General features: G+C 61.3%; 3 protein-coding genes across 3 annotated transcripts in view; all 3 read right to left on the bottom strand.

The window, feature by feature from the left end:
- Positions 1-24091, bottom strand: part of LOC133264111 (receptor tyrosine-protein kinase erbB-2-like) — a 71149-nt gene that overhangs the window by 17371 nt on the left and 29687 nt on the right. The window lies entirely within an intron of this gene.
- On the bottom strand, positions 4941-6305 carry TCAP (titin-cap). The gene is made up of 2 exons (XM_061444028.1): positions 6113-6305; positions 4941-5315 (listed from the first exon to the last, which is right to left on the bottom strand). The coding sequence occupies exons 1-2, from the start codon at positions 6259-6261 to the stop codon at positions 5060-5062; spliced, it is 405 nt and encodes a 134-aa protein (XP_061300012.1). The 5' UTR covers positions 6262-6305; the 3' UTR covers positions 4941-5059.
- On the bottom strand, positions 7458-21107 carry STARD3 (StAR related lipid transfer domain containing 3). The gene is made up of 14 exons (XM_061444024.1): positions 20338-21107; positions 17596-17673; positions 17325-17402; positions 17181-17234; positions 16976-17093; positions 15798-15896; positions 15220-15275; positions 14292-14384; positions 12986-13048; positions 11995-12090; positions 11527-11606; positions 11176-11280; positions 9906-9999; positions 7458-7602 (listed from the first exon to the last, which is right to left on the bottom strand). The coding sequence occupies exons 1-14, from the start codon at positions 20551-20553 to the stop codon at positions 7492-7494; spliced, it is 1341 nt and encodes a 446-aa protein (XP_061300008.1). The 5' UTR covers positions 20554-21107; the 3' UTR covers positions 7458-7491.

The following is a 24091-nucleotide window of genomic DNA, read 5'->3' as shown; positions in this document are numbered from 1 at the left end:
ACGGCCTCCAGGCAGAAGGCGGAGAGGAGCGCGTCCGCCCGCGGCTGCAGCGGGGCCCCGAGCGGCTCCCGTCGGTGGACGTCGATGGGGAGGATCCGGCGCAAACGGGCCCGCAGCCGCCGCTCCTTGTCCTGCCACGGCTCCCTGGGGGGGGTTAATGGGGAGAGGAAAGGGGGATGTGGGGATGGGGTCCTATGGGGAGCAGTCTGGGACCTGAAGGGGTGTGGGGATGGGGATGGGGATGGGGATGGGGATGGGGATGGGGTCCTGCGGGGAGCAGTCTGGGACCTGAAGGGATGTGGGAATGGGAGCTCGTGGGGATGGGGTCCTGCGGGGAGCAGTCTGGGACCTGAAGGGATGTGGGGATGGGGATGGGGATGGGGATGGAGATGGGGTCCTGCAGGGAGCAGTCTGGGACCTGAAGGGATGTGGGGATGGGGATGGGGATGGGGTCCTGCGGGGAGCAGTCTGGGACCTGAAGGGATGTGGGGATGGGGATGGGGATGGGGTCCTGCGGGGAGCAGTCTGGGACCTGAAGGGATGTGGGGATGGGGTCCTGGGATGTGGGGATGGGGATGGGGATGGGGTCCTGTGAGGAGCAGTCTGGGACCTGAAGGGATGTGGGTTTGGGGATGGGGTCCTGGGATGTGGGGACAGGGATGGGGATGGGGTCCTGCAGGGAGCAGCCGGGTACCTGTGGGGATGGGAGCACACAGGGATGGGGATGGGACCCTGCGGGGAGCAGGGATGTGGGGATGGAGAGGGGTTCCTGCAGGGAGCAGCCTGGTAGCTGTGGGGATATGGGGATGGGGATGGGGATGGGATCCTCCGGGGAGCAGCCAGGAACCTGCGGGGATGTGGGGATGGGAACCCATGGGGATGGGGTCCTGTGGGGAGCAGTCTGGTGCCTGCAGGGATGTGGGGATGGCAGCACACAGGGATGGGGACGGGATCCTGCAGGGAGCAGCCTGGGACCTGCGGGGATGTGGGGATGGGAGCCCATGGGGATGGGATCCTGCAGGAAGCAGCCTGGCACCTGCAGCGATGTGGGGATGGGGACAGGATCCTGCAGGGAGCAGCTGGGTACCTGCGGGGATGTGGGGATGGGAGCCCATGGGGATGGGATCCTGCAGGGAACAGCCTGGTATCTGCGGGGATGTGGGGATGGGAGCCCGTGGGGATGGGGATGGGATCCTGTAGGGAGCAGCCAGGGCCTATGGGGATGTGCCAATGGGAGCTTATGGGGATGGGATCCTGCACGGAGCAGCCTTCTCCTACCAATGATCCCTGTGGGGATGGGGCGCTGTGGGGATCAACCTGGCAATGCAGGGATGTGGGGATGGGGATGGGGATGGGGATGGGGATTGGGATGGGATGGGATCCTGCAGGGAGCAGCCTGGTACCCGCAGGGATGTGGGGATGGGAACCCATGGGGTTGGGGATGGGGACAGGATCCTGCAGGGAGCAGCCTGGTACCTGCAGGGATGTGGGGATGGGAGCCCGTGGGGATGGGGATGGGATCCTGTAGGGAGCAGCCGGGGCCTGTGGGGATGTGGGGATGGAAGCCCATGGGGATGGGATCCTGTGGGGAGCAGCCAGGGTCTATGGGGATGTGCCAATGGGAGCTCATGGGGATGGGGATTGGATCCTGCAGGGAGCAGCCTTCTCCTGCCAATGATCCCTGTGGGGCTGGGGCGCTGCGGGGATCAACCTGGCACCTGCAGGGATGTGGGGATGGGAGCCCATAGGATTTGGGCTCAGGATCCTGCAGGGATCAGCCACCAGGATATGGGGGCTGTGATCCCGTGGGGTCTGGGGACACAATGGTGCAGGAGATCAGCCCAGCATCCAAAGGGATGTGGATCTGTGATGTCATGGGATTTAGGGACAGCTTCCCGCAGGGACCAGCCCAGCATCTTCAGGGCCGTGGGGCTGTGATCCCATGCGATGTGGGGATGCGCTCCCACAGGCCCCCCCCCACGGATCCCGTGCACCCCTACCCGCGCCCCTCGATCTTGCAGACGTGCTGGATGAAGGGGCTCCAGTCGAAGGTGCCGGGGTCCCCCCGCACCCAGCGCCGCAGCTCCTCCCGGTTCACGGCCAGGTAATCGGTGGCCACGATCTCCTCGAAGTGGTCGCAGGCGCTGAGCAGCTGGTAAATGGTGGGGCCTGAGCCCACGTCGATCAGCGTCCGCCCATGGATCTCACCTGGGGAAGGAGACGGACGCAGTGGGATCCCACCCTGACATCCCAGCATCCCATCTCAGCATCCCATCCCAACATCCCAGCATCCCAACATCCCATCCCATCCCAACATCCCATCCCAACATCCCATCTCAGCATCCCATCCCAACATCCCATCTCAGCATCCCATCCCAACATCCCATCCCAACATCCCATCCCAACATCCCATCCCAACGTCCCATCCCATCCCATCCCAACATCCCATCCCAACACCCCCATCCCATCCCATCCCATCCCAACATCCCATCCCATCCCAACATCCCATCTCAGCATCCCATCCCATCCCAACATCCCATCTCAGCATCCCATCCCAACATCCCATCCCATCCCAACATCCCATCCCACCCCAACCTCCCAACATCCCATCCCATCCCATCCCACCCCAACATCCCACCCCAACCTCCCAACATCCCATCCCATCCCATCCCAACATCCCATCCCACCCCAACCTCCCAACATCCCATCCCAGCATCCCAACATCCCATCCCATCCCAACATCCCATCCCATCTCAGCACCCCATCCCAACATCCCATCCCATCCCAACATCCCATCTCAGCATCCCATCCCACCCCAACATCCCAACATCCCATCCCATCTCAGCACCCCATCCCACCCCACCCCACCCCATCGAGTTCCATCCTCCCCAGGGCACAGGGAAGTCGCTGCGGGGCACGGTGCCTGCTCCCTCCCTCCCTGCCCCATTCCCGTCCCCCCCACAGCGGGCTCCCCACGGCCCTCACCGGTACCGAAGGTGTCCGCGAGGCACCGCAGCTTCCAGGGCACCACGAACTCCTCGGAGGAGAAGTCCGCGCGGGGGGGGCCGTAGTTGTTGTCCAGGTACGCGCGGGGGTCGAAGCGCTCGTAGCGCTCCCGCAGCGCCGAGAGCCCGCTCATGGCCGCGGCTCCGCCGCTCCCCGGCCCCGCAGCCGCCTTTTATCCCCGTAACCAGGTTAGAGCCGGCGCCGCGGGGCGAGCGATGGGGCCGGGCGCCAGCGAGGCCGGATGCGGCCCCCGCGCGGGTAACGCGGCTCTATCGGAGCCAGGGAGCCGGCTCCGTCCCTGCGGCTGGAAGCGGCGGTGGGAGCGAGGAGGGGGATGCCCGAGGGGTGATCCCCCCCCCAACCCCAGCCCCAACCCCAACCCACCGTGGGGTGCCCCCCCGGGGGGGATGGTCATGAGTGTTCTCTGGGGTGGGGATGGGAATGGGATGGAGGTGGGAAGGGATTGGAATGGGGAGAGGATGGGGATGGGGGTGGGATAGGGGTAGGAAGGGAGTGGAATAGGGGAGAGGATGGGGATGGGGATGGGGTAGGGTTAGGAAGGGATTGGAATGGGGAGAGGATGGGGCTGGGGATGGGATAGGGATGGAGATGGGAAGGGATTGGAATGGGGAGAGGATGGGGATGGGGGTGGGATAGGGGTAGGAAGGGAGTGAAATGGGGGAGAAGATGGGGCTGAGGATGGGATAGGGATAGGAAGGGAATGGAAAGACAGAGAAGATGGGGATGGGGATGGGGTAGGGGTAGGGGTAGGGGTAGGGGTAGGGGTAGGGGTAGGGGTAGGAAGGGAGTGGAATGGGGAGAAGATGGGGCTGAGGATGGGATAGGGATGGAGACGGGAAGGGATTGGAATGGGGAGAAGATGGGGCTGAGGATGGAATAGGGATAGGAAAGGAGTGGAAAGACAGGGAAGATGGGGATGGGGATGTGGTAGTGATGGAGATTGGAAGGGATTGGAATGGGGAGAGGATGGGGCTGGGGATGGGATAGGGATAGGAAGGGAGTGGAATGGGGGAGAAGATGGGGCTGGGGATGGAATAGGGATAGGAAGGGAGTGGAATGGGGGAGAAGATGGGGCTGGGGATGGAATAGGGATAGGAAGAGAGTGGAATGGGGGAAAGGATGGGGCTGGGGATGGGATAGGGATGGAGATGGGAAGGGGCTGGAATGGGGAGAAGATGGGGCTGGGGATGGGATAGGGATAGGAAGGGGATGGAATGAGGGAGGGCTGGGGATTGTCCTGCGGCTGGGGTTGTGTTGGGAATTGGGGTGGTGATGGGATGGGCACGGGACTGCGGCTGAGCCCAGCCCCGGGCACCATCAGCACCGTGGGGCCAAGGGGCAGGATGGGACCCACTCAGGGGCTGGGTTAAGGACCCCAAACCCTGCCCATGCAGGGCCGGGAGGTGGCCGGGACGGGGCCTGGCAGTGGCCCAGGGGCAGCTCAAGGGAACAGGGAACAGGAACAGGAACAGGAACAGCTAATCTGGGTGCTGGCACCACAAGGGCTGGAGGGGGGGGGCGTTATGCAAGAGATGGGTTCCCCCCCCCAAACCCAAACCCAATACCCCCCAATTCCCCCCCAAACCGCCACCCTGCAGCGTGCTCGGGCCCCTCCGGCTGCCTCAGTTTCTCCCCTTCCCACAGTGCCCCATGGGGACCCCCCCATAACCAACACTGCCGGGCCAGGCCGGGCACTTTATTGCCATACAGAGCCCATCATTGCCACAACCCCACCGCAGCCCCCCCCCCGCCCCCAAACTTGGTACCGGGGGGGGGGGGGGTTCATTCAGCGCTCCCCATCCTCGCCCCCCCCTTTCCTTTGCCAGGGAACACAAGAGCAGTCCCCACCGGCCCCCTCGATGCCCGCTATGGGGTGGGGGGTCCCAAGCGAATGGGAGCCCACCCCCCACATCCCCCTCCCCACCGTCCCGCGCTGCCTCTTTGGGGTGGCAGAGCAGAGCCCCCCCTCCATCTCCATCCTCATCCTCACCCCCCACCCCGCCCCAGACCCCATCTATCCCCGTTGCCACCCTCAGCCCCTCTGGGCCTCTTGGGACAGGGAACGGGACAGGGTGCGGGGGACCCCGCTCTTGGCTCCTCGGAGGTCCGGGGGGGCGAAGAGGGGCAGGGGCAGGGTGCGGGCGTAGGGCAGGAGGTGCTGGCTCAGGGGCTGCCCCACGCAGCCCACCCGCAGCACGCCCCATGGCGAGCGCTGCTCCAGCACCCGCACCTCCCCGCGATGCTCCAGCGTCTCCCGGCGCTGCTCGTCCACCTCCCGACGGCACCACCTGGCAATGGGGCCGGGAAGGGGGGCTCAGCACCCCCCGGGGGGGTCCTGTGTCCCCATCGACCCTAATGGGGACCTGCGCAGCCCCAAAGGGACCCCCAACATCCCTCATGGCTCAGCCCCATGGAGACCCCAATTGAACTCCCCCCACATCCCTGGAGCTCCACAGGGACCCTTGGAGCCCCCCACATCCCCTTGGACACCCCTATATTCCCTATGGTCCCATTGGAACCCTGGAAGCACCTCACAGCCCCCTTGGGGACCTCTGAGACCCTCATATCCCCTATGGCCCCATGGAGACCCCACACCCCCATAGAGTTTGGGGACCCCAGAGACCCCCATATCCCCTATGGCCCCATGGAGACCCTTGGACCCCCCCCCCCCCCCCAGAGTTTGGGGACCCCTGAGACCCCCATAATCCCCTACGGCCCCCCAGAGACCCTTGAGACCCCCATATCCCCTACGGCCCCCCAGAGACCCTTAAGACCCTCATATCCCCTATGGCCCCACTGAGACCCTTGGACCTCCCCCATAGAGTTCAGGGGCCCCTGAGAACCTCATATCCCCCATGGCCCCACAGAGACCCTTGGACCCCCCTATAGAGTCTGGGGACCCCTGAGACCCCTACGGCCCCACAGAGACCCTTGGACCCCCCCAAAGACTTTGGGGACCTCTGCAACCCCCATGGCTCCATTTGGACCCTTGAGACCCCCATATCCCCCCATGGCCCCCTTAGGATCCTTGGTGCCCCCCCCTTGGATCCCCCCCCCCATAATGGGTGCCCACCGAGCCCCTCACCCCTCCTCAGGCCGGGTGCTGAGCTCCAGGTCGAACCATTCAGCGCTGAAGCTCTCGTGCCGCCCCACATCCTCCTCCCGCACCCGGCAGCCCAGGCGGGCCCCCGAGAGCAGCCCCCCGCTGCGCACCACGGCAGTGGGGCCCAGCATCCTGCCCCCTATGCGCTGCTGCTGCTGCTGCTGCCCCCCCCGCCCCCGATGTGCCGCAGCTCTTATATAGCCCCACAGGGGCTATTTTGGGCCGCGGCGCTGGCACCGCCGGGGCCAGGACGGTGCCAAGCAGGGGGTGGCACCGGGGGGGGGACACACACACACACGTGTGTGGCCCCGTGTGTGGCTGTGCCCGGCCCCATGCGGCTGCGGTGACACCCCCAAAGCCGTGTCCCCTCCATGGGGATGGCGTTGCCAGGACCCCCCCCCCCACCATGGATCCAGCCCAGGGCACGTTTGGCCTTTCCCTGCCTGGCACTGATGGGCACTGAGGTGGGGATGGCTTTGGTGGCCCTGTCTCTGCCCTATAGCGCCATTAGGGCCCCATTGCAGGGACAGGCTGTGCTGGGGGGGGGCTGAAAGGTGGTGCTGTTGTCGTCCCCCCCGTGTCTGTTCCCCCCCCCAAGGGTGGGCTATTTACAACTCACTTCTGCCCCCAGGGTGCCAGCGGCCATGGGGCATCCCGCTCCAATGGGACCAACCAGGACCCGTGGACCAGGATGCTCCACGCGCTGCCAGGGACCCCATGGGATGGGGGCAAGGGGCACCCATGGTGGAGTCCCCATCCTTTGGCATCCTCCTCGCCTTCATCCCCTCCGGGTACCAGGGCTTTGTGGAAGACAACGACCGACCAGTGCAAGGCTTTTAATGCTGACACATCCCGTGTGTCCCCCCCCACACTGCAGGGACAATGGGGGACACCAGACCCCCAGGAATGGGGCGGAGGGGGGGCCCCTCTGCAGCGTGGGCCCCATGTGCAGGCGGCTCCGCTGCTTCTCTTTATAGCTCAGCACCCGGCCCCGGCGCTCACAGGTAGGGAGCAGCCGCAGGCACCCCCGCAGCAGCGCCCCCCCAGGGAGCAAAGCCTCTGCTTAAGGCTCTGGTTCCCCCCCCCCGAGAGGCAGCAAAGCACCAGGGAACAACCCAGGCACCCCCCCCCCCCTCCCCGGGTGCTGCAGTGGGGCAGAGCCCCCCCAGTGTGAGGGGATGGAGCCGAGTCCTCACCCTCAAGCATCCTCCTCCGAGCCTGGGGTCATCCTGCGTGGGGCTGAGCCCCATGGAGGGCCGGGGTTTGGCACGCGCCAGGAGGAGCCGAGCGCTGCCCCACGCTCATCCCAGTGCCGCAGCGTCCTCCCGGGGGTCCCCGTCCCAAGGGAACGGCCGTGGGGCTCAGGGCCGGGCGCCGGCGCAGAGCTCGCCGACGCGCTGCCGGAGGTGGAAGGCGAACTCGAACATGGTGGCAGCCAGGCTCTGGTGGACCAGGGAGCGGGGCAGGCGGCCCTGCGGGGACGGGAGGGAGCCGTGAGATGGGATAAGGGGGATGTGGGGATAACGGGGATGCAGGGATAACGGGGATGCAGGGATAACGGGGATGTGGGGATAATGGGGATGTGGGGATAACGGGGATGTGGGGATAACGGGGATGCAGGGATAACGGGGATGTGGGGATAACGGGGATGTGGGGATAACGGGGATGCAGGGATAACGGGGATGTGGGGATAATGGGGATGTGGGGATAACGGGGATGCAGGGAAAAATGCAGGGATAAGGGAGATGCTGGCATAACAGGGATGCTAAGATAACGGAGATGTGGGGATAAGGGGATGCTGGGATAACAGGGATGCTGGGATAATGGGGATGCGGGCATAACAGGGATGCGGAGATAAGGGGGATGCTGGGATAATGGGGATGCTGAGATAACGGGGATGCTGGGTAAGGGGGATGCTGGGATAATGGGAATGTGGGGATAACAGGGATGCTGGGATAACGGGGATGCTGGCATAATGGGGATGTGGGGATAATGGGGATGCTGAGATAACGGGGATGCTGGGTAAGGGGGATGCTGGGATAATGGGGATGTGGGGATAATGGGGATGCTGAGATAACGGGGATGCTGGGTAAGGGGGATGCTGGGATAATGGGGATGTGGGGATAATGGGGATGCAGGGATAACGGGGATGCTGGGGTAAGGGGGATGCGGGGATAAGGGGGATGCTGAGATAACGGGGATGTAGGGATAACGGGGATGCAGGGGTAAAGGGGGTGCAGGGATAACGGGGATGCTGAGATAATGGGGATGTGGGGATAACGGGGATGCAGGGATAAGGGGGGTGCAGGGATAACGGGGATGCTGAGATAACGGGGATGTGGGGATAACGGGGATGCTGAGGTAAGGGGGGTGCAGGGATAACGGGGATGCTGGGGTAAGGGGGATGCTGGGGTAAGGGGGGTGCAGGGATAACAGGGATGCTGGGATAATGGGGATGTGGGGATAACGGGGATGCTGAGGTAAGGGGGGTGCAGGGATAACGGGGATGCTGCCGCAGCGGGGAGCTGCCGCTCGCAGGGAGCGGGCTCCGGGGGAGGAACTGCTTTTGATTCCTCTAAAAAAGCCCTGCACGACTCAACCCAACCGCCTCGGCCCCGGCTCTATTGTGTGAGAGGCATTGAAAAGTACATCTCCTCCGTGCCGCTGCGGGGGAAGGCAGCCCGAGGGAGGGCTGGGAGCAAGCACAGGGGGTGCTCCGGCAGGCACAGAAGGGACCATCCCCTTTGGATGGTGGCATTCCAAGGAGGCAGAGGCTATTCCCTATGGAGCAGGGTTCCATGGGACTGCAGGTCCGGGGGCAAAGCTCCAGCGTGTTGCAAAAGGCACCCAGAGCTGTGTAATCCTCCCCCTTGGGTGAGGCAGGGATGAGCCACGGGCTATAAATACCCCTCCAGGCCCAAAGGAAATAACAAGGCAGCGCAGGAGAGGGGCCCGGGCACCAGCAGAGCCCTGCAGGAAGGTGCTGGAAGCAGCAGCCAGGGGGTTATTAATAGCCCGGCTGCTCTGGAATCCCTGCCAGCAGCAGAGGCCGCGGGTGAGGGCTCTCCGGGCCGGGAAGCACAAGGAACATCTTCCCTTTCCCAGCTCCAGCTCGCACAACGGAGCGGGTTCAGCACCCTCCAAGCTGCCCATGGCAGAGCTGGGGAGGGAAACGCATCCCCAGCACAATGGGGCAGGAGGCCACGCTCTGCTCTGCTCTGCTCTGCCCCGGCATTCCCTGCCCAAAGCGTTCCACAAGGCAGGCAGGAGCTATGGGGAGGGAAGGGGAAGAGGGGGGGGGCCGTGGGAGGGGAGGGGGCCGCGCAGCTCTGCAGCAGAGCGCTGATGAATGGAGCCTTTGTGCTCTGCTGCTGCAGCGCCGTTACCACGTCAACCCCCGGCGAAGGAAGGGGGGGAAAGGGGCCAGCTCGACCCCGGCTCCCTTTTGTCTGGGCCACCAGTAAGGAACTGGGAGCCGCAGCTCCACCAAGAGCCTTGCCCTGGGTGCAGACTCAGCCCCACACCGAGCTGGGGGGGGTTCCTGGGGGCAGTCCTGCACACAGAGATGTGGACTCCCGAGGGAAATCACAGAGGGAGCTTTTCTGGGGGTGATTTTCAGGTAGTGTTCAACCTCCACCTCGGAGCAGCCTTTGATAAGGAGCAGCTTTGTGGGAGCACGGCGCAGGTCCTGAGCACGCAGCGGGGGCTGCCGGGAGCTCTGCTGGGGCCAGGATGCGGCCGCAGCGCGGGTGCATCAGCAGAGAGCTGCCTTTACCTTCAGGTCCGTGTTGAGAATCCAGATGAAGGTGCAGACCCTGGGGTTGCTGGGACATTTGAGCACGATGAAGCCTCCGGGGCCGTTCTCACCCCTGCGGGGAAGCAAGCGCACACGCTCAGAGCCGGGGCTGCTCTGTGACACCCTGGGGTGCAGGGCTCGGCGGCAGCAGCAAGAGCTGGAGCCCAGCAGGGTGAGAGCAGATGCAGAGCGCCCGGGAAGGGATCTGCTTTGGCTGCAGCACACGAGGGGCAGGTTTCCCACAGGTGCCTTGGCTGCCAGGGCAGCCTCTGCCTCCAGCCCGGCCCCAGCTCTTCCTCCCACCGAGCTGTAACCCTACGGAAGGGGGTGCAAGGAAGAGGTCCCAGGACACCCTGCACGGGCAGGGAGAGGCTCGGCGCAGGGAGCCTCGCCAGCACAGCCCCCCCGAGCCTTCCTCGCACCATCTGATCCGGCTCCAAGACAAGAGACACGGAGCCCGAACACAGCTTTCCCTTCCCAGATCAGGAACACGCTATTTTCTGCTGCACATGTTTGTAACGGGGATCTTTCTAGGCCCTGAAGTCCCCAGCTCTGCAACAGACCTGAGGCAGCTCCAGTGGCTCCCAGTTACAACGTCAGTTACTTTAACCAGATCAGGAGGAAAAACCAAGCCCGTGCACAAAGTGGCACAGCCGGGTCCCGAGCACCGGAGCAGCACAACAAGGAGCCCTTGTCTGACGAGGCTAAGCCCACTGACATCCATCCCCAGGCAGGCAAAGCTGGGGGCAGGCCCAAGACCTGCCCTGCTTCGGGAGCCAGCCCGTCCTGACGCAGCCTGCATCACCCCCGGGACCGTATCTGAGTGTCCCCAGCCTTTAAAGTCACTAAGTTCCTGGCTTACGAGAAGCAAAAGGCATCCGAGAGGCTCCAGCAGCCACTGTCAGCTGCTTCCTGCCCCTCAGGACCGGCAGCTGTCCCTGGTTGGGAATGAACTGTTGCATAAACAGGATGCAGACCGGCCTGGGGTTTGTGCTGTTTGTGGTCAACACCTCTGCTCCCCTGAGCACAGAGCTGGGGAACGCCCGAGCAGCGCTCGACAGCGCTTGGAGAGGTTCTCTGAACAAAGGCAGAAGAACAAGGGAAGCAAGGTTTAGCTCCACAAATAGACCTGGCTTCCTGCACGCGCTGCCAGGGCGACAGCAGGGCTTGCATTTCAGTGCCTCTTGGCCCCGAGCTCGAGCAAAGCCTCAGGAACCAGCGACAGGGGGGAAGAGAGCCTGCCTCTTACCTGACATACTTGGAGAGCGGAGGCTTCAGGCTGTGCGTGGTCGCCATCCCTGAGGAGATGTACCTGTCTCTTCTCCTCTCGATCCGCCGCACGTTCACGAAATCCCTGAGCAAAGAAAGGAAGGTTTCAAACGGTGCAGGGGTGGGAGGCTTGGATCCTGCTCTCCAGGCTCCTAGGAAAGGCTTTGGCAAGGGTATGGCAACAACCCGGACAGATCCCTTTGCCTTTGGGAACGTCGACAGCAGGAGCTGCCAGGCGGCACCGAGCACCAGAGCTGGGGCCGAGCGCAGCCCCGTGCTTCGGGAGGGTGCTTGGGGGCTCAGTGCAAAGCAGAGGGGGGAACACACCGACCTTGGGGAGACAACACCGCCCGCAGCCCCAGCGGCCACGTCGTACGACACGATCGTGTTGTCCTCCACCCGCTGCAGGACCTGGGCAGGAGGGTGAGAACAGGAGACAAGAGGAGGTCTGCGCCCGCCAGCAGCGGCACGGAGCCTCCGCTACCCCAGCAGTGAAGGCAAACGGTGCGATCTTGCCACCAGCCCAAGACCCCAGCGAGCAGAGGCAGGCCTGGCTCAGGCCCTGGCCCATCTCCCTGCCCACCTCGTGGGCTCTTGGCTGGGCAGCGGCGGGCAGCTGGCTGCCGCAGCGCATTCGGCTCGTACGGATGAGCGGCGGAGATTTAACGCCTCGGTGACTCGGATCCAGCTCCAGCTCCAGGAAGGGTCTGGCCACAGCCCTGCCTTGGACTGGGAAGCTCCCCAGCTCTCCGCTCCAAGGAGCTCCTGTGATTAAGCCATCTTTGTCCGGCACGCTCACCTGGCAAGCTGCCACTGTTCTGTTCCACAGGATCATCTTCTCCGGCTGGAGAATCACCTCCTGGTAAACCGTTTCAGCAGAGCACTGCAGGAAAGCCTGAGGACAGAGGCAGAGCAGTCAGCCAGCCACTCGGGCGAGGCTGTTCTCAAGGAGCACAGGACAGATCACCAAAGAACTGGGATAACACAGGAGGGAAGAGGCGAGGCCGGCCCGGCTCCAGAGCACGCTGTCAACAGGGGCCTGGAGGGCACACGTGGAGCTGGAGGAGGCGAGGGTCTGCCTGCAACAGGGCCACACACACAGCCCTGAGGGCTGGCTCCTCTCCCACCCTCACCCCTCTTCAGCAGCAGCTCCACTGTGCGCACAGTTGCTTGGGGAAGCGGCTAAGAAGCTGTTCTGAGCTCCGGCACAGACCCCCATCTCTCCAGGTCCCTGTGGGGCCGGGAGATCTTTGGAGGTAAACGGTTAATGCAGTCAAGTGGGCCCCATCCAGCTTTTTCTCTGCGAGCTGCTCCATTGGCAGCTCCTGCCAGCGAGGCAGCATATGCACTGGAACAAAGAAAAGCTACCGCAGCACCGAGGCTTCATTAAAGCGTGGGTCCCAGCCAAGGCACTCCAGCAAGAGGGCACAGAGCACGGCACTTCCGAGCAGCTCTCCTCCATGCCAGGAGGCAGCAGACGCACGCTCAGCCCTGGTCTTGCTGGCAATTAGTTCCAATTAGCCTCCTTGGTCAGATTAGTCCTAGATGCTGGGGTTGGAAGCGACTCTTGCAGTCACCTGCTCCCAAGTCTACCAACGGAGCTTGGGGGCCCAGTGTGTTTGCTGGGGAGTTTGTCTGCCAGCCAAGGGGCTTTCCTGGAGAGATTCCCTAGAGCGTGCAGTGCGCTTCATCTGTCTCAAGCAAAGAGAGGGTGCTTTGCAGCCTGCGCCGTCCTGCCAGGGCCAGGAGCTGGGACTCGGCTTAAGGAAGTGATCCAGGATGGTTCTTACCTTTAAAATAAAGGTCTTGCCGTGGAAAGGTATTTCAAAAGTGTAAACAACGTCCCCAAAGTCCTGGGCAAGAAAAGAAGGAAGTTTCCATTTCCGTTAGCAAAAGCAAGCACTTGTGTGTAAACCACCCCAGGCGTCACTGCAGGAGCCTCTCCAGCCCTCACACGTGCCCTGTCTCCCCATAGCAACCCCAGAAGGGAGCTGCGCTGAGCCCGTTTCAGAGGCCCAGGCAGAGATTTCCATAAACAAAACAACATCCAGAGAGGCAGCAGGGATGAGACAGAAAAAGAATCCACCCCGTGCCAGCCTGCAAACTCCTCACCAAGGTCAAACTCTCTTTGTAGCAAGCTACCAACACCAGGGTAAAGAGAAAGGGGTGAGTTTGCCAACGCTGCCGCTGGTACCTCCATCTGAGAAGAGCCTCCCTGGGGGGGTTAGGGATGGACAGATGATAACCTTTCATCATTAGCCCCGTGTTAAACTCTGATTAGTCTATTTAAATCCATCCCCCTTTGGATAAAGAAAACAATCTGCCCAGCTAGTTTGGCATCAGACAATGGATCACTTGACAGGGGAATTTTGAACACCAGATGAGACAGCAGTTTGCAGGACTCTCACCCCACAAGCAGAAAGCAAGGGCAGGTTTAGGAGGCAGAGGCACTGCCCTTTTCTCTCCAGCCTTTGGAGATAAAAGAGCTCTAGGTACCCAGAAAACTGCCCTGTAGCTCAAGGAATGGTGAGGAAACAGGCAGGGCAGGGCCTGCTTTGCCTTGCGTGCTGCCCAAAGCAAGAGGTGCCCCAGTGGGAAGACCTCAGGCAGAGACGCGTCCCCCATTTACACTCCAGCACCCTCAAGATCCCTGTCCTAGGGAAAGGGCAACACAAACAGCTTTGGAGGTGTGAGGAGAGGGTCTGTGCCCCACATCCTCCTGCTCCCACGTGGGCCAGAGCTGCTTGGTGTGGTGGCCCCAGCACGCCCAAAGGTGTGGAGCAAGGGCAGAGCCATGGGGCCGGTGTGCTCTGCATCCCAACGCCAACCAAAGGTGAGCCCTTCCCCGCCTGCCAGCCACAGGGAGGAGTGATGGGCTCTCTCCTGTCAAACGGGAAGGCAATTAAACGTCTAATTAAATACGAGGGGATTTTACATTGAACTGAACTGGAAGAGGTTCCTAATTCAATCAGGTCATTGTAACGCTTGTTAATTTTTCATGTCGCGAGGAGGTTTCAAAAGCCCCATTTGCCCTCCCGTTTGCACCGAGCCACCCGTGCTCCCTGCCAGCAGCACGTGGGGCAGGGAGACACTTGCATTGTTCTTCTCGAACTTCCAGTTCTCCTCCTGGGCGAGGATTTGGTCCACAACCTCCATCGCATCCTTGCCTTGCCGGACGTACTCTTTCTCCTAGGAGAGAGGAGAGCACTTCATTAGCTGGGCTCACAGGCAGGCTGTGCAGGGCTGGCAGAGGGAAAGGGGATCTCTCCCATCACCACCAAGCAGAAATCTCTTAATTTGGGTGACAGAGGCCTCATTTTGGAGCTCAAAGTCACGCTCCCCGCCCTGGCTGGCATCCACACACCAGCTGCGTCTACCAGCGAGGCTCCCGCCTTCATGTGAACGCTTCCAGCAGGGAAAGGGCTGGGAGATGAGCAGAGCTTCCTCCTGTGGAGGTGCCAGAACCGGGGCTGAACCACTTGGAAAGGAGCAGGAAGCAGCTTGTGCCCAGCCAGGCTTTGAGGAGCTGAAGGACTGCCCTGTGAGGCATGGATCAGCAGGGATGGCCCAGGCGATGCCCTTCTTGGTACGTGACCAGGGAAAGGGAGAGGGGGATTGAGGCAGAGCCAGAACCACATCCCTGTGGAATGCTGCAGGGAAGAGGGGGGTGAATGCTGGGTGGCCCAGAGAACCCACTCCTCTGGTGGCCACGATGCCACTGGTCTCAGAGCACACAGGGACCAGCCTGGGGTGCTCTGGAGTTACAGCGCCCTGATGGGGCCGCAGGGGTGTCAGAGACTCCCATAGCCTTGGAGGAGCCTAAAGCTGAGGGACAGGGAATGGTGAGGGACAGGGAATGGTGAGGGACAGGGAATGGTGAGGGACAGGGAATGGTGAGGGACAGGGAATGGTGAGGGACAGGGAATGGTGAGGGACAGGGAATGGTGAGGGACAGGGAATGGTGAGGGACAGGGAATGGTGAGGGACAGGGAATGCCACCCCAGGCCACGCTGCCTCTGTCTACCTGAGCTGTCAGCACCTTCCTCCCTGCACCTTCCTCATCCGATTCATTGTCCGACCCTGGGGGGGGAGAGCACACAATGAACACGCAGCTGATGAAGCCCCCCCTTGTACAACCTCCCTCTGAGCTTCTCCTGGGGGACAGTGTCTGATCCCACACGCTATGCAATGGGAAGGGCTCCCATGCTGCTGAACACGGGCACTGCTCTGATCATCACCTGCTTGTGGCAGCTCGCCCCGTGCCCTCATCCCCAGGGCAGCCTTTTGCAAGCCCTTTAACCACTGCTAAGAGCACTTAATCCCAAGACCACAAAAGGCTCCAGTTTCCCACAGAGCCGAAGCCAGGTGTGGGGGCTGAGCATGACTCTGCTCTGCAATGGCCCAGGGACAGCACAGCCGTGCCCCACACACACCTTGCCTGGGTGCAGGGCAAGGACAGGGGAGCTTGTTCTGCAGAGTCAGGTCTTGGAGGCCCTGCCACTGCCAAGGGCTGGGGTAACGGGACAGGGCGCAGGGAGGAGGCTCAGGAGGAACCCTGTGATGGGAACAGCGAGGCAGAGGGGGAGGAAGGGCAAGAACTACCTGCAAAGGACTCGGGTGGGGAGTAGAACTGCCCCTCGGAAAGGGCTCCGGGGTAGAGCAGGGGCCCACGAGAGGCTGCAGCCTGGGCTGCCAGGTACCCTGCGAAGCAAAGCACAAGGTTTTACACGCACAGCACCCGGTGCTTCGACACCCAGGGGTGCTGGACCTCCCAAGCACATCCAACCCCTCCCCTGAAGCACCCTCCCAGGCACTTCCCTCCAGATCCAGCTGGTCTTTCTGCAGCGGCACCAGCCAGCCCACCAGCTTTTCAGCTCCTATTGCCTCATCTTTTGTTTGAGACATTTTATCTGCATGGAGATCAATGGGCTCTTCTGCCTGTCAAATCCAAAGGCGATTAAGCATCTAATTAAATAAGAGCTTCCCCTGGAAGCAATTTGGAACCTGAGCCTAATCCAATAGAGGCATTAAACACTTGATCATTTTTCATCTTAAAGCCTCCTCGCAAGACCCAAACATCCTCTGGTGGTTTCCAGTCAGTGCATTTCTGATTGAGCCCCGCTTGACAAATACTCCTTGCTTTAGGTGCTGTTTCCCAGGCCCCGGTCATAGTGAAGCCTGGGAGAGTGACAGCCTCCTTTTGCCATGCTAGGAACGGGCAGCTGGGCCAGTCCAGTGCCACTTGCTCCCTAGAAGGACCCCTGCAAGTTACAGGTGCCCGGCACTGGAGGGTGATTTGGAAGCTCAGTGCCCAGAGGCTGTGAGACTTCACAGGCCATAAGTCACGTCCTGTCCCTGACACGTGGCTATGACTGAAGCAACCCTCCCTGAAAGGTCTCCAGCCCGGCTCCAAAGGCAGATATCCCCACACAGAGCCCAAGAGCCCGCCTGGCATTTGTCTCACTGCTTCAAAACCCCTTCTCCAAGGCGGAGGTGAGCGCCGCTTCCAACCCGTCTGGCTTCTGGATCCAGACACTGGGGAATTTGGCACACTTTGCTCCACTCAATTAAAAGATGCTTTTTATAAGCTGGTATTTTCTTCCCCTGAAGGGAACTTCTATACCATAACAGAACGGAGTCGGGCACTTGCTGTCACAGCCAGCCTGGAGATCACTCCTCCATCAATGTCATCGCTGCCAAGGTGCTGCCAAAGCAGCAGCAACCCCGGGCCTGGGAGCCTCATCTGCCAAGTCCTACCAGAGAGCAGCGAAACCACTCACATCGTTCCTCTTCTGCTTCCTGAGTTAGGACTTTAAAATCCAGGAACCAAGTCTCCAGCCAAGCAATGACAAACGAGACGATGGGAAGCAAATAGCCAAAAGCCCCTTTGGCCAGAAGCTGTGTGGAAGAAAGGAGAAACCAGAGGGAGTTCCCAGCAACAAGCAAACAGCGGCAGCCATTCCCTGGGAGCCCAAGGAGACCAACCTCGGAGAGGATGACCTTCACGATCAAGAAGGCACTGGATACCAACGTAGTGACCTGGAAAACAAACGTGCACGCCTCAGATCCCTGCAGGATCTGGCTGGAGGGAGAAAGCTCCAAAGAGGAAAGCAAAAGCTGCCTCCTTACCGCGATGACCCACCAGTGGCGCAGCCTGACGATGGCGTAGGCCAGCAGCAACACAAAGAAACGAAAGAAAGCCAAGACCTTTAAAACAAGAAGCCACGGGACACTCGTCACTGCCCCTGTCCCTCTGCCAGGTGCTTGGGAGGACCCAGACACGAGCCAGGCTCCTGCAGACCTCGCTCCTACACAGAGCAGGCCGAGGGGCCCCCCTGCACGCAGATTCCCCCCCCCTCCCAAAGCTGTTTCCTCACCTGCAGCAGTCTGAGATACTCACAAATATATCAAAGAAAGAGGTTTTAAAGCTGTACTTGATGATTTCACTCTCCAAGTTCTTCTGAATGCCATCCTTGGTCTGAAGGGGAGACAGGAAACCACAGAGCCATTGAGTGCACTGATAAGAAACTAATGGTAGAAAGAAGCCGGCCAAGCGGTGACCGGAGGTTGCCGCCAGGTCAGGTTATGCACCAGGCATACAAATGCTGCCTCATCTGCCAGGGCAGCACCACGGGAGGATACAAGAGCCCATTTCACCCTCGGTTTCACACCGAGGAGCACGAGGCGAGCAGCCAGAGCAGGAGCAGCAACGTTAAACCCTTCTCCATGGCCTCCCCGTAGCTGCTCCTTTGGCTCAGCCACCAGCTCCCAAGTCTCGCAGCCTAAAGGCCTTGCTTGAGCACCTCCCACTTGTGCCCATCACTTCCACGGGTGGCTTTAGGGGGCAGACCTCAGCTGTACTGGAGGAGAACAGGGGAAAGTCACAGGAAACTGCTCCTCCAGCCCCTTTGCGCTGAACAAAGCATCCCACAGCTGCATAATCCAAACACCTCCCCTGCGAGGGCTCTTCTCAAGGGTCACTCAGCAACCCCGGTGGGATTTCAGCTGGGATCATCCCTCGTGGTGCAGAGCACTGAGGGGTCCCCTCTCCTGTTTTCCAGGCCAGCTGGCTCCCAGCAGTGCTGACGGAGGAAGCCAACCGGCAGGTTCAAACGTACTGGCAAAGGGGAAGAGGGAGGAGAGGGGCACGAGGGGCACGCACAGACACGGTCAGACCACGAGGAAAGCCAAAATGCTTCCTGGGGTATTGTATGGGAGCGTGGAAAAAGCTCACAGAAGAGCTGCCTTGCCTCACCCGCAGACAATCCGGGGCCCGCCAGCCCTGCTCCTTTTGACACCATCAATCCTGCTCTGGGGAGCCTGGGATGGCTGTTTGGGAGGAAGCGGATGGCTCAGGTAACTGGAACAAATGCTTCACCTTTAGGCTATTGGTTTGAACGCAGCCCAGCTGGCCTGGAAGCCGGGAGAGGCTGGCAGCTGTCTGATGAGCTATGAGAAACAAGTTGGTGGATCTCAGGCCAGTCCTTGGCAGCCGGGTGGCCTGGCACCCTCTGCTCTGCCAGGCCAAGGACAGAAGAGGCAGCCACCGGGAAACGGGCCCTCTAGGTCAGGGCTGGTGCTTGATACCCAGGGCAAGGGGAGGGCAAAGCAGCTCTGCACTGGGGCTCGTGCTTTGCCCCACACCACTTCACCAGGAGATGCTGCAGAACCACGACCCAGGGAAGGCTCGGGATTAGGAGTCCTGGGAGGTGTTTTCAGCTTGAACTGAAGAAGAACTGAAGCATCTCCTGTCCCCGAGGGCGGCGCGTTACAGTTTGCAGGCAACAGACATTTAACGAGGGCCAATTTGCTCGGCTTTATCTTGCAGTGAAGGAAACCGTTTGATAAAAAAAGCATTAGTCATGATACGGAGTCGTTGCTCTTCATAAGGAGGCAAATAAGCTGTCCTAATAGCTTTAAATATGCAGCATCTCGGCTCAGGGCCTAAATATCAGCAGTTAGTCACTCATTAATGGCTACCTGCAAGCCCTCCGCTCACAGTCACCCTGGTGACCGCGCTGGCACATTATCCCCCGGGGGGCTGGAGAGACAGCCCCTTTCCAGAGAGCCCGGAGAACAGGGACAAGAGCAGGAGGTCGGGGTCCAAGCCTGGACACCGTTGGCATCGCTGGAATGCTGGCTGGGAGATGCTTTTTCCTAGGCAGGGGTCTCTTCAAGCTCTCAGTGCTGCAGCGCGCAGGGGAGGGAGCTGCTGGCCCAGACAATCTGTTAAGTGCAGACACCCAGGAGATAAAGAGGGCAGAGATAAGAGCTGTTAAGTGAAGGCAGGATCCAGTGCTGATAAAGAAAAGCCAGATGCAGGCAGGGCCGCACGCAGAAGCGCTGGGGTCTATCTGTTCATCTGCTCTGCTCTGGGGCTGTTCCATGGGAGGAAGGACACGTCGTACCTGAAAAGACGCCGCCACCACGGCTGCAACCAGCCAGGGCCAGTTCAGGAGAAACCAAAACAAAACCAAGGCCAGGGAATTGCTTCAATCTGATGGGAACGAGGGAAAGAAACTGGATTTCCCTGCTCCTTGCAACAGGTAACTGGCTGAGCAAACACAGCCGCCTGCACAGGCGTGCCGGACCAAAGCCCTCGCGTTCCCCTTCGCCAGTCCCCCGTGCAGCAGAGCAGCGTCTCCAGCTCTCAGAAGCTGAGATTCCAAAGCTCAAAGCCTCTTTTGTCTGTGCCCAACAGCTGGGTGGGTGTGAGGAGGGTCTGCACCTCCTCTGATGCTCGCAGAACAAGTCGCTGCAGCGGAGCTGGCAGCTGCCTGGCAAAGCAAAGCGAGCAGCTTCACTTCAGGCAAGGGGAGCAGGAGAGAAATGGGGCCAAGAGCTCAACGTGGCGCTTCCAGGGGCCCCAGATCTTGTTTTGCTCGGACACAGAACACGGTGTTAACACCCCTGGACAGCCACAACAGAGCCCGCGTGCAGGAAATGAGCTGGACTTTCACGTACACCGAGTGCAGCGGCTCCTCAGCCAGCTCCAATCAGCAGAGGGCTGGGAAGAGCAAACAAAGACTTGGCCCCAGCCTTCTGAACCAGAGCAATTACCACCGAGGGAGCTGCGTTGCAAAAGCACAACTCAAATAGGACAAAGGCTCCTTGGATTTGCTCCCCCCCCCCCCCGACTTACATTCAACTCGATTATCCACAACAGAGAAATGAAGAGCAGGTCGAAGGTGACGAAGAGGCAGAAGGTCCTCCTCACATCCGAGATGGCTTTCCTCTTCTCCAGGGAGAAGTAGCAGTACGGGGAGAAGCCCTGGCTCTGGGAAAACGAGGTGCTGATGGAGGCGATGGCCGGGAGGCTTCGTTCCAGGTTGTGCTGCAGGTCTGCGGGCTTGCTCATCCTCGGCCCAAGCCACTGGGGTCCTACATCAGTCAGGGCAGCATCGGCCAAGTCAGTGCATCACCTGTGGGGAGACACGCAGGGCACCCTCAGCTCTCTGGATATTCCTCCTCTCCCCCTCTAAGGGCAAATATTCCCATCTCCAAATCAGGTCCTGCCTGGTTTGTACAGGGAAAAGGCTAATGCTGACTGCTGGGCTGCCAAAGAGCCTCCCATTGGGAAGCAAAGACATCCAGGGCTGCCCCATCTCACCCTGGCACCCATCATTGGCACAGACACTGTCCCCCCCTCTCCTGCTCACTGCAGGGGAGGAGGAATTGGCTGGGAAAGGCTCAGAGGTGCCAGGGGTCCCCAGAGCCACCAGGAAGTGTCCCTGGGACCTGGAGCAGGCACCCAGCACACGCCACAGCCAGAGCAGCAGATGGCAAACCCTGTGGAGATGCTGCTGTGGCAGCAGGAAAAAGGCCTCGGGGTGTTTCTACAGCTCCAAGAAAGGAGCAGATTCCCAGGATCCCGGAGCCAATGCGAGCTTCCCTGGGCTGCAGCAGCCTCCTCTGCAGGGACGCGGAGCTCCTAGGGGCACAAGGCAAAGTGCAAAGCCTCAGGAGCTGGTTATCCATCAGCCAGAGCCCATCCCGCACAGCCAAGAGAGGGCCCGGCTCCCTTTGGGAGCAGGATGCTGGGTTTCACCCCCTGCTCCTGGCCCCGCTGCAGCCTCAAGGCTGTTTCCATGCCAAGGGCACTCTATGGAAACCCTTCCTCTCCGTCAGCAGGGCACGAGGAGGCCACGGTGTTAATGGCCCATGCGACAGAGCGGATACCCAAGGAAAAGGGGGAAGCCAAAGCAGGTTGTTCCAGGGGTCACCCACGGCAAAAGCACAGCCACGAGCTCTGCGCAACGCTCCTGCTCAAGCCCTTGCATCGGCTTCTGTCACAGCAGCTCTGCATCCTCCAGGAGCCAAATGGGGTTTGTCAACTGCAGATCACCCTGGGAACGACCAGGAGGCTGCAGCCGTGCCACGTTTAAGGGGCTTGGGGGGAAAACCCACCCCAAGACTTGGGGGGTAGGTGAAGCTGATGGAGCCTTGGACACCTGAGCAACAGCGAGAGCTCGGGTTTGGGGCAGGAAGGGAACAAAGCTGCGCTCCTGTCAGGTCCCTGCGAGGCCCTTCGGAAGGAGCTGCAGGCCTTGTCACTTCTCATCAGCCACAGCGCCCGCTGCTCCGAGCCGGGGGCCCCGGCTCAAAGTGGGGAAAGTTAGGAGACATCTGTGAGAGCTGAATAATGCATCAGCCCAGGCAGGGCTGCTCCTCCTGCACCGCCTCCGACACCGCTTTGCACTTAGGCAGCTCCCCCCCAACCCTCACAGCGCTTTCACATCACCCTGTGAGCCCCTCCAGCCCCACTGCCTCCACCCCTCCCCGGCTCTGCAGTGCCAGGGATACAGTGGAGCACAAGGGGATGGTTTTAACCTGCCAGAGGGGAGACCGAGATGAGCTCTTAGGCAGAAGCTCTTCCCTGGGAGGGTGCTGAGGCGCTGGCACAGGGTGCCCAGAGAAGCTGGGGCTGCCCCATCCCTGGCAGAATTCAAGGCACAGGGGCTTGGAGCAAGCTGCTCTATGGAAGGGGTCCCTGCCCATGGCAGGGGTTGGGACTGGATGAGCTTTAAGGTCCCTTCATCCCAAGCCATTCCACGATACAGCAGAGCCCAGCTCAGCCAGCCCAGAGCATTAAACCCCAGCTTTCCCCAGGGAGGTTTAACCAGCACTAACTCACTGCTGGGGGAAGAACCAGCACCAAGGGCTTCACCTTCAGCGCCCTATGGGGCAGAGCAGGAACCTCTGAAGCCCAGATGTAAACCCCTCGACTGGGGCTGCGTCTTCAGGGCAGGAGGAAGCTGAGAGCAGCAGGAGCACAGGGATGGCAGTGTGCAGAAATGTGCCTTTTTCTGGGTGACAGATAAATTATTGAGCGCCCTGGCGCTGCATTATGCATTCCGCATCCTCCGCAGCCTGCGAGGGCCTTGGAGCAGCTCCCACAGCCAACAGCAGCCCCGAGTGAGGGCCAGAGGCTGCCCGAGGGATCCGCGGGTGTCAGGAGCACAGCACCCACAGCAGGGGCTTTGCTGGTGGAAGGAAACCGGGCGTTCTCGAGCCTCCCAGGGCAGATTTGGGTTCTTTTTGGTGGTGAGAGCCCCTGCTTGCAGGGAGAAGAGTCCTTTAGGAGGGAGAAGCTTCAAGGGCGAAGCAGGAGGGGAGAGGTGATGCCAGCATCAGCAGCGAACCCCAGCGGGAAGCAGTGCGAGAGACAGCGAGCTCCTGAGGCCGCACCGAGCAGCAGCACCCAGGAGGGTCCCCGCAGCACAGCCCCTGGTGCTGAGGCTCATCCTGTCCCCGGGGGAAAGGCCAGAGCAGCCCCTGCAAAGCCCCAGTGCCAGCACCTCCTCCGTGGCACCCCCCCCCTTCCCTTCCCTTCCCCATCCCCAACCCTTTCACATTCAAATCACAAGGCTGCCATTAGCACCCGTTTGCATGTTAATGCCACCTCTTCCAGGGAGAAGCTTTTCCATCTTGTGACACGGCTTCTCCTTTCCTCCCTCGCCCCCACTTCCTATTAATGTGTCTTCCGAGCTCACATGACAGCTCCAACAGCTAATGCTCGTGTCACCTCGGCTGCCAGCGCCTGCAGAGCGAGACGGATGAGACCCTACAGAGGCCCCGGCCACAGAGCCTGAGCTTTAGGGAGGCCTTGGAAACACAAAGGGTGAAGAGGGGACACCAAACCTCACTCTCTAGAACAGCCCCAACCCACAGAGAGCGTGGCACTGGTCAGCACAAAGACAGGACCAAAGCAAGGGATCAACAGCCCCGTTCCACACAGGGGTTGGTCGGTATTCCTTGAGAAAAGGCTCCTGAAGGGGAGACCTGAGAGCAGCTCCAGTGCCTGAAGGGGCTGCAGGAAAGCTGGAGAGGGGCTTGGGACGAGGGATGTAGGGACAGGACGAGGGGAATGGCTTTAACCTGCCAGAGGGGACTGAGATGAGCTCTTAGGCAGAAGCTCTTCCCTGTGAGGGTGCTGAGGCGCTGGCACAGGGTGCCCAGAGAAGCTGTGGCTGCCCCATCCCTGGCAGTGTTCAAGGCCAGGTTGGACACAGGGGCTTGGAGCAAGCTGCTCCAGTGGAAGGGGTCCCTGCCCGTGGCAGGGGTTGGGACTGGATGAACTTTAAGGACCTCACAGGGTGGTGCCACGAAGGCACCGGGGCCGCACACCCGAAGATGCCGGGATCCCACCTCCTGCCCGGCACCACCGCCAGGAGCAAGGGCACTGCCATTGCCTCGGGGGCAGCACAGTCCGGTCCCTGGAGGGGGCCACCGGCAACCGCTCACCGCAGCCCCAGGGAAAAGGGGGCCCCTCTGTGCCCCAGGGCCTGGGGCTGCCCCTGCTGCAGGCAGCGGTGCTGCAGCCCCTCGGAACAGCCCCCCACGCCCCTTGTTAGTGCTGCGCACCTGCACGGCGACCAGCCCCATGTCAGTGGCCA

The sequence above is a fragment of the Pezoporus flaviventris genome, unplaced genomic scaffold (genome assembly GCF_033815535.1).
Source record: "Pezoporus flaviventris isolate CSIRO_AGI_PZ_B2104156 unplaced genomic scaffold, CSIRO_AGI_Pfla_v1 ptg000604l, whole genome shotgun sequence".
Lineage (NCBI taxonomy): Eukaryota > Metazoa > Chordata > Aves > Psittaciformes > Psittacidae > Pezoporus > Pezoporus flaviventris.
The sequence above is the reverse complement of the archived record's forward strand: the minus strand, read 5'-3'. Positions and strand labels throughout refer to the sequence as shown.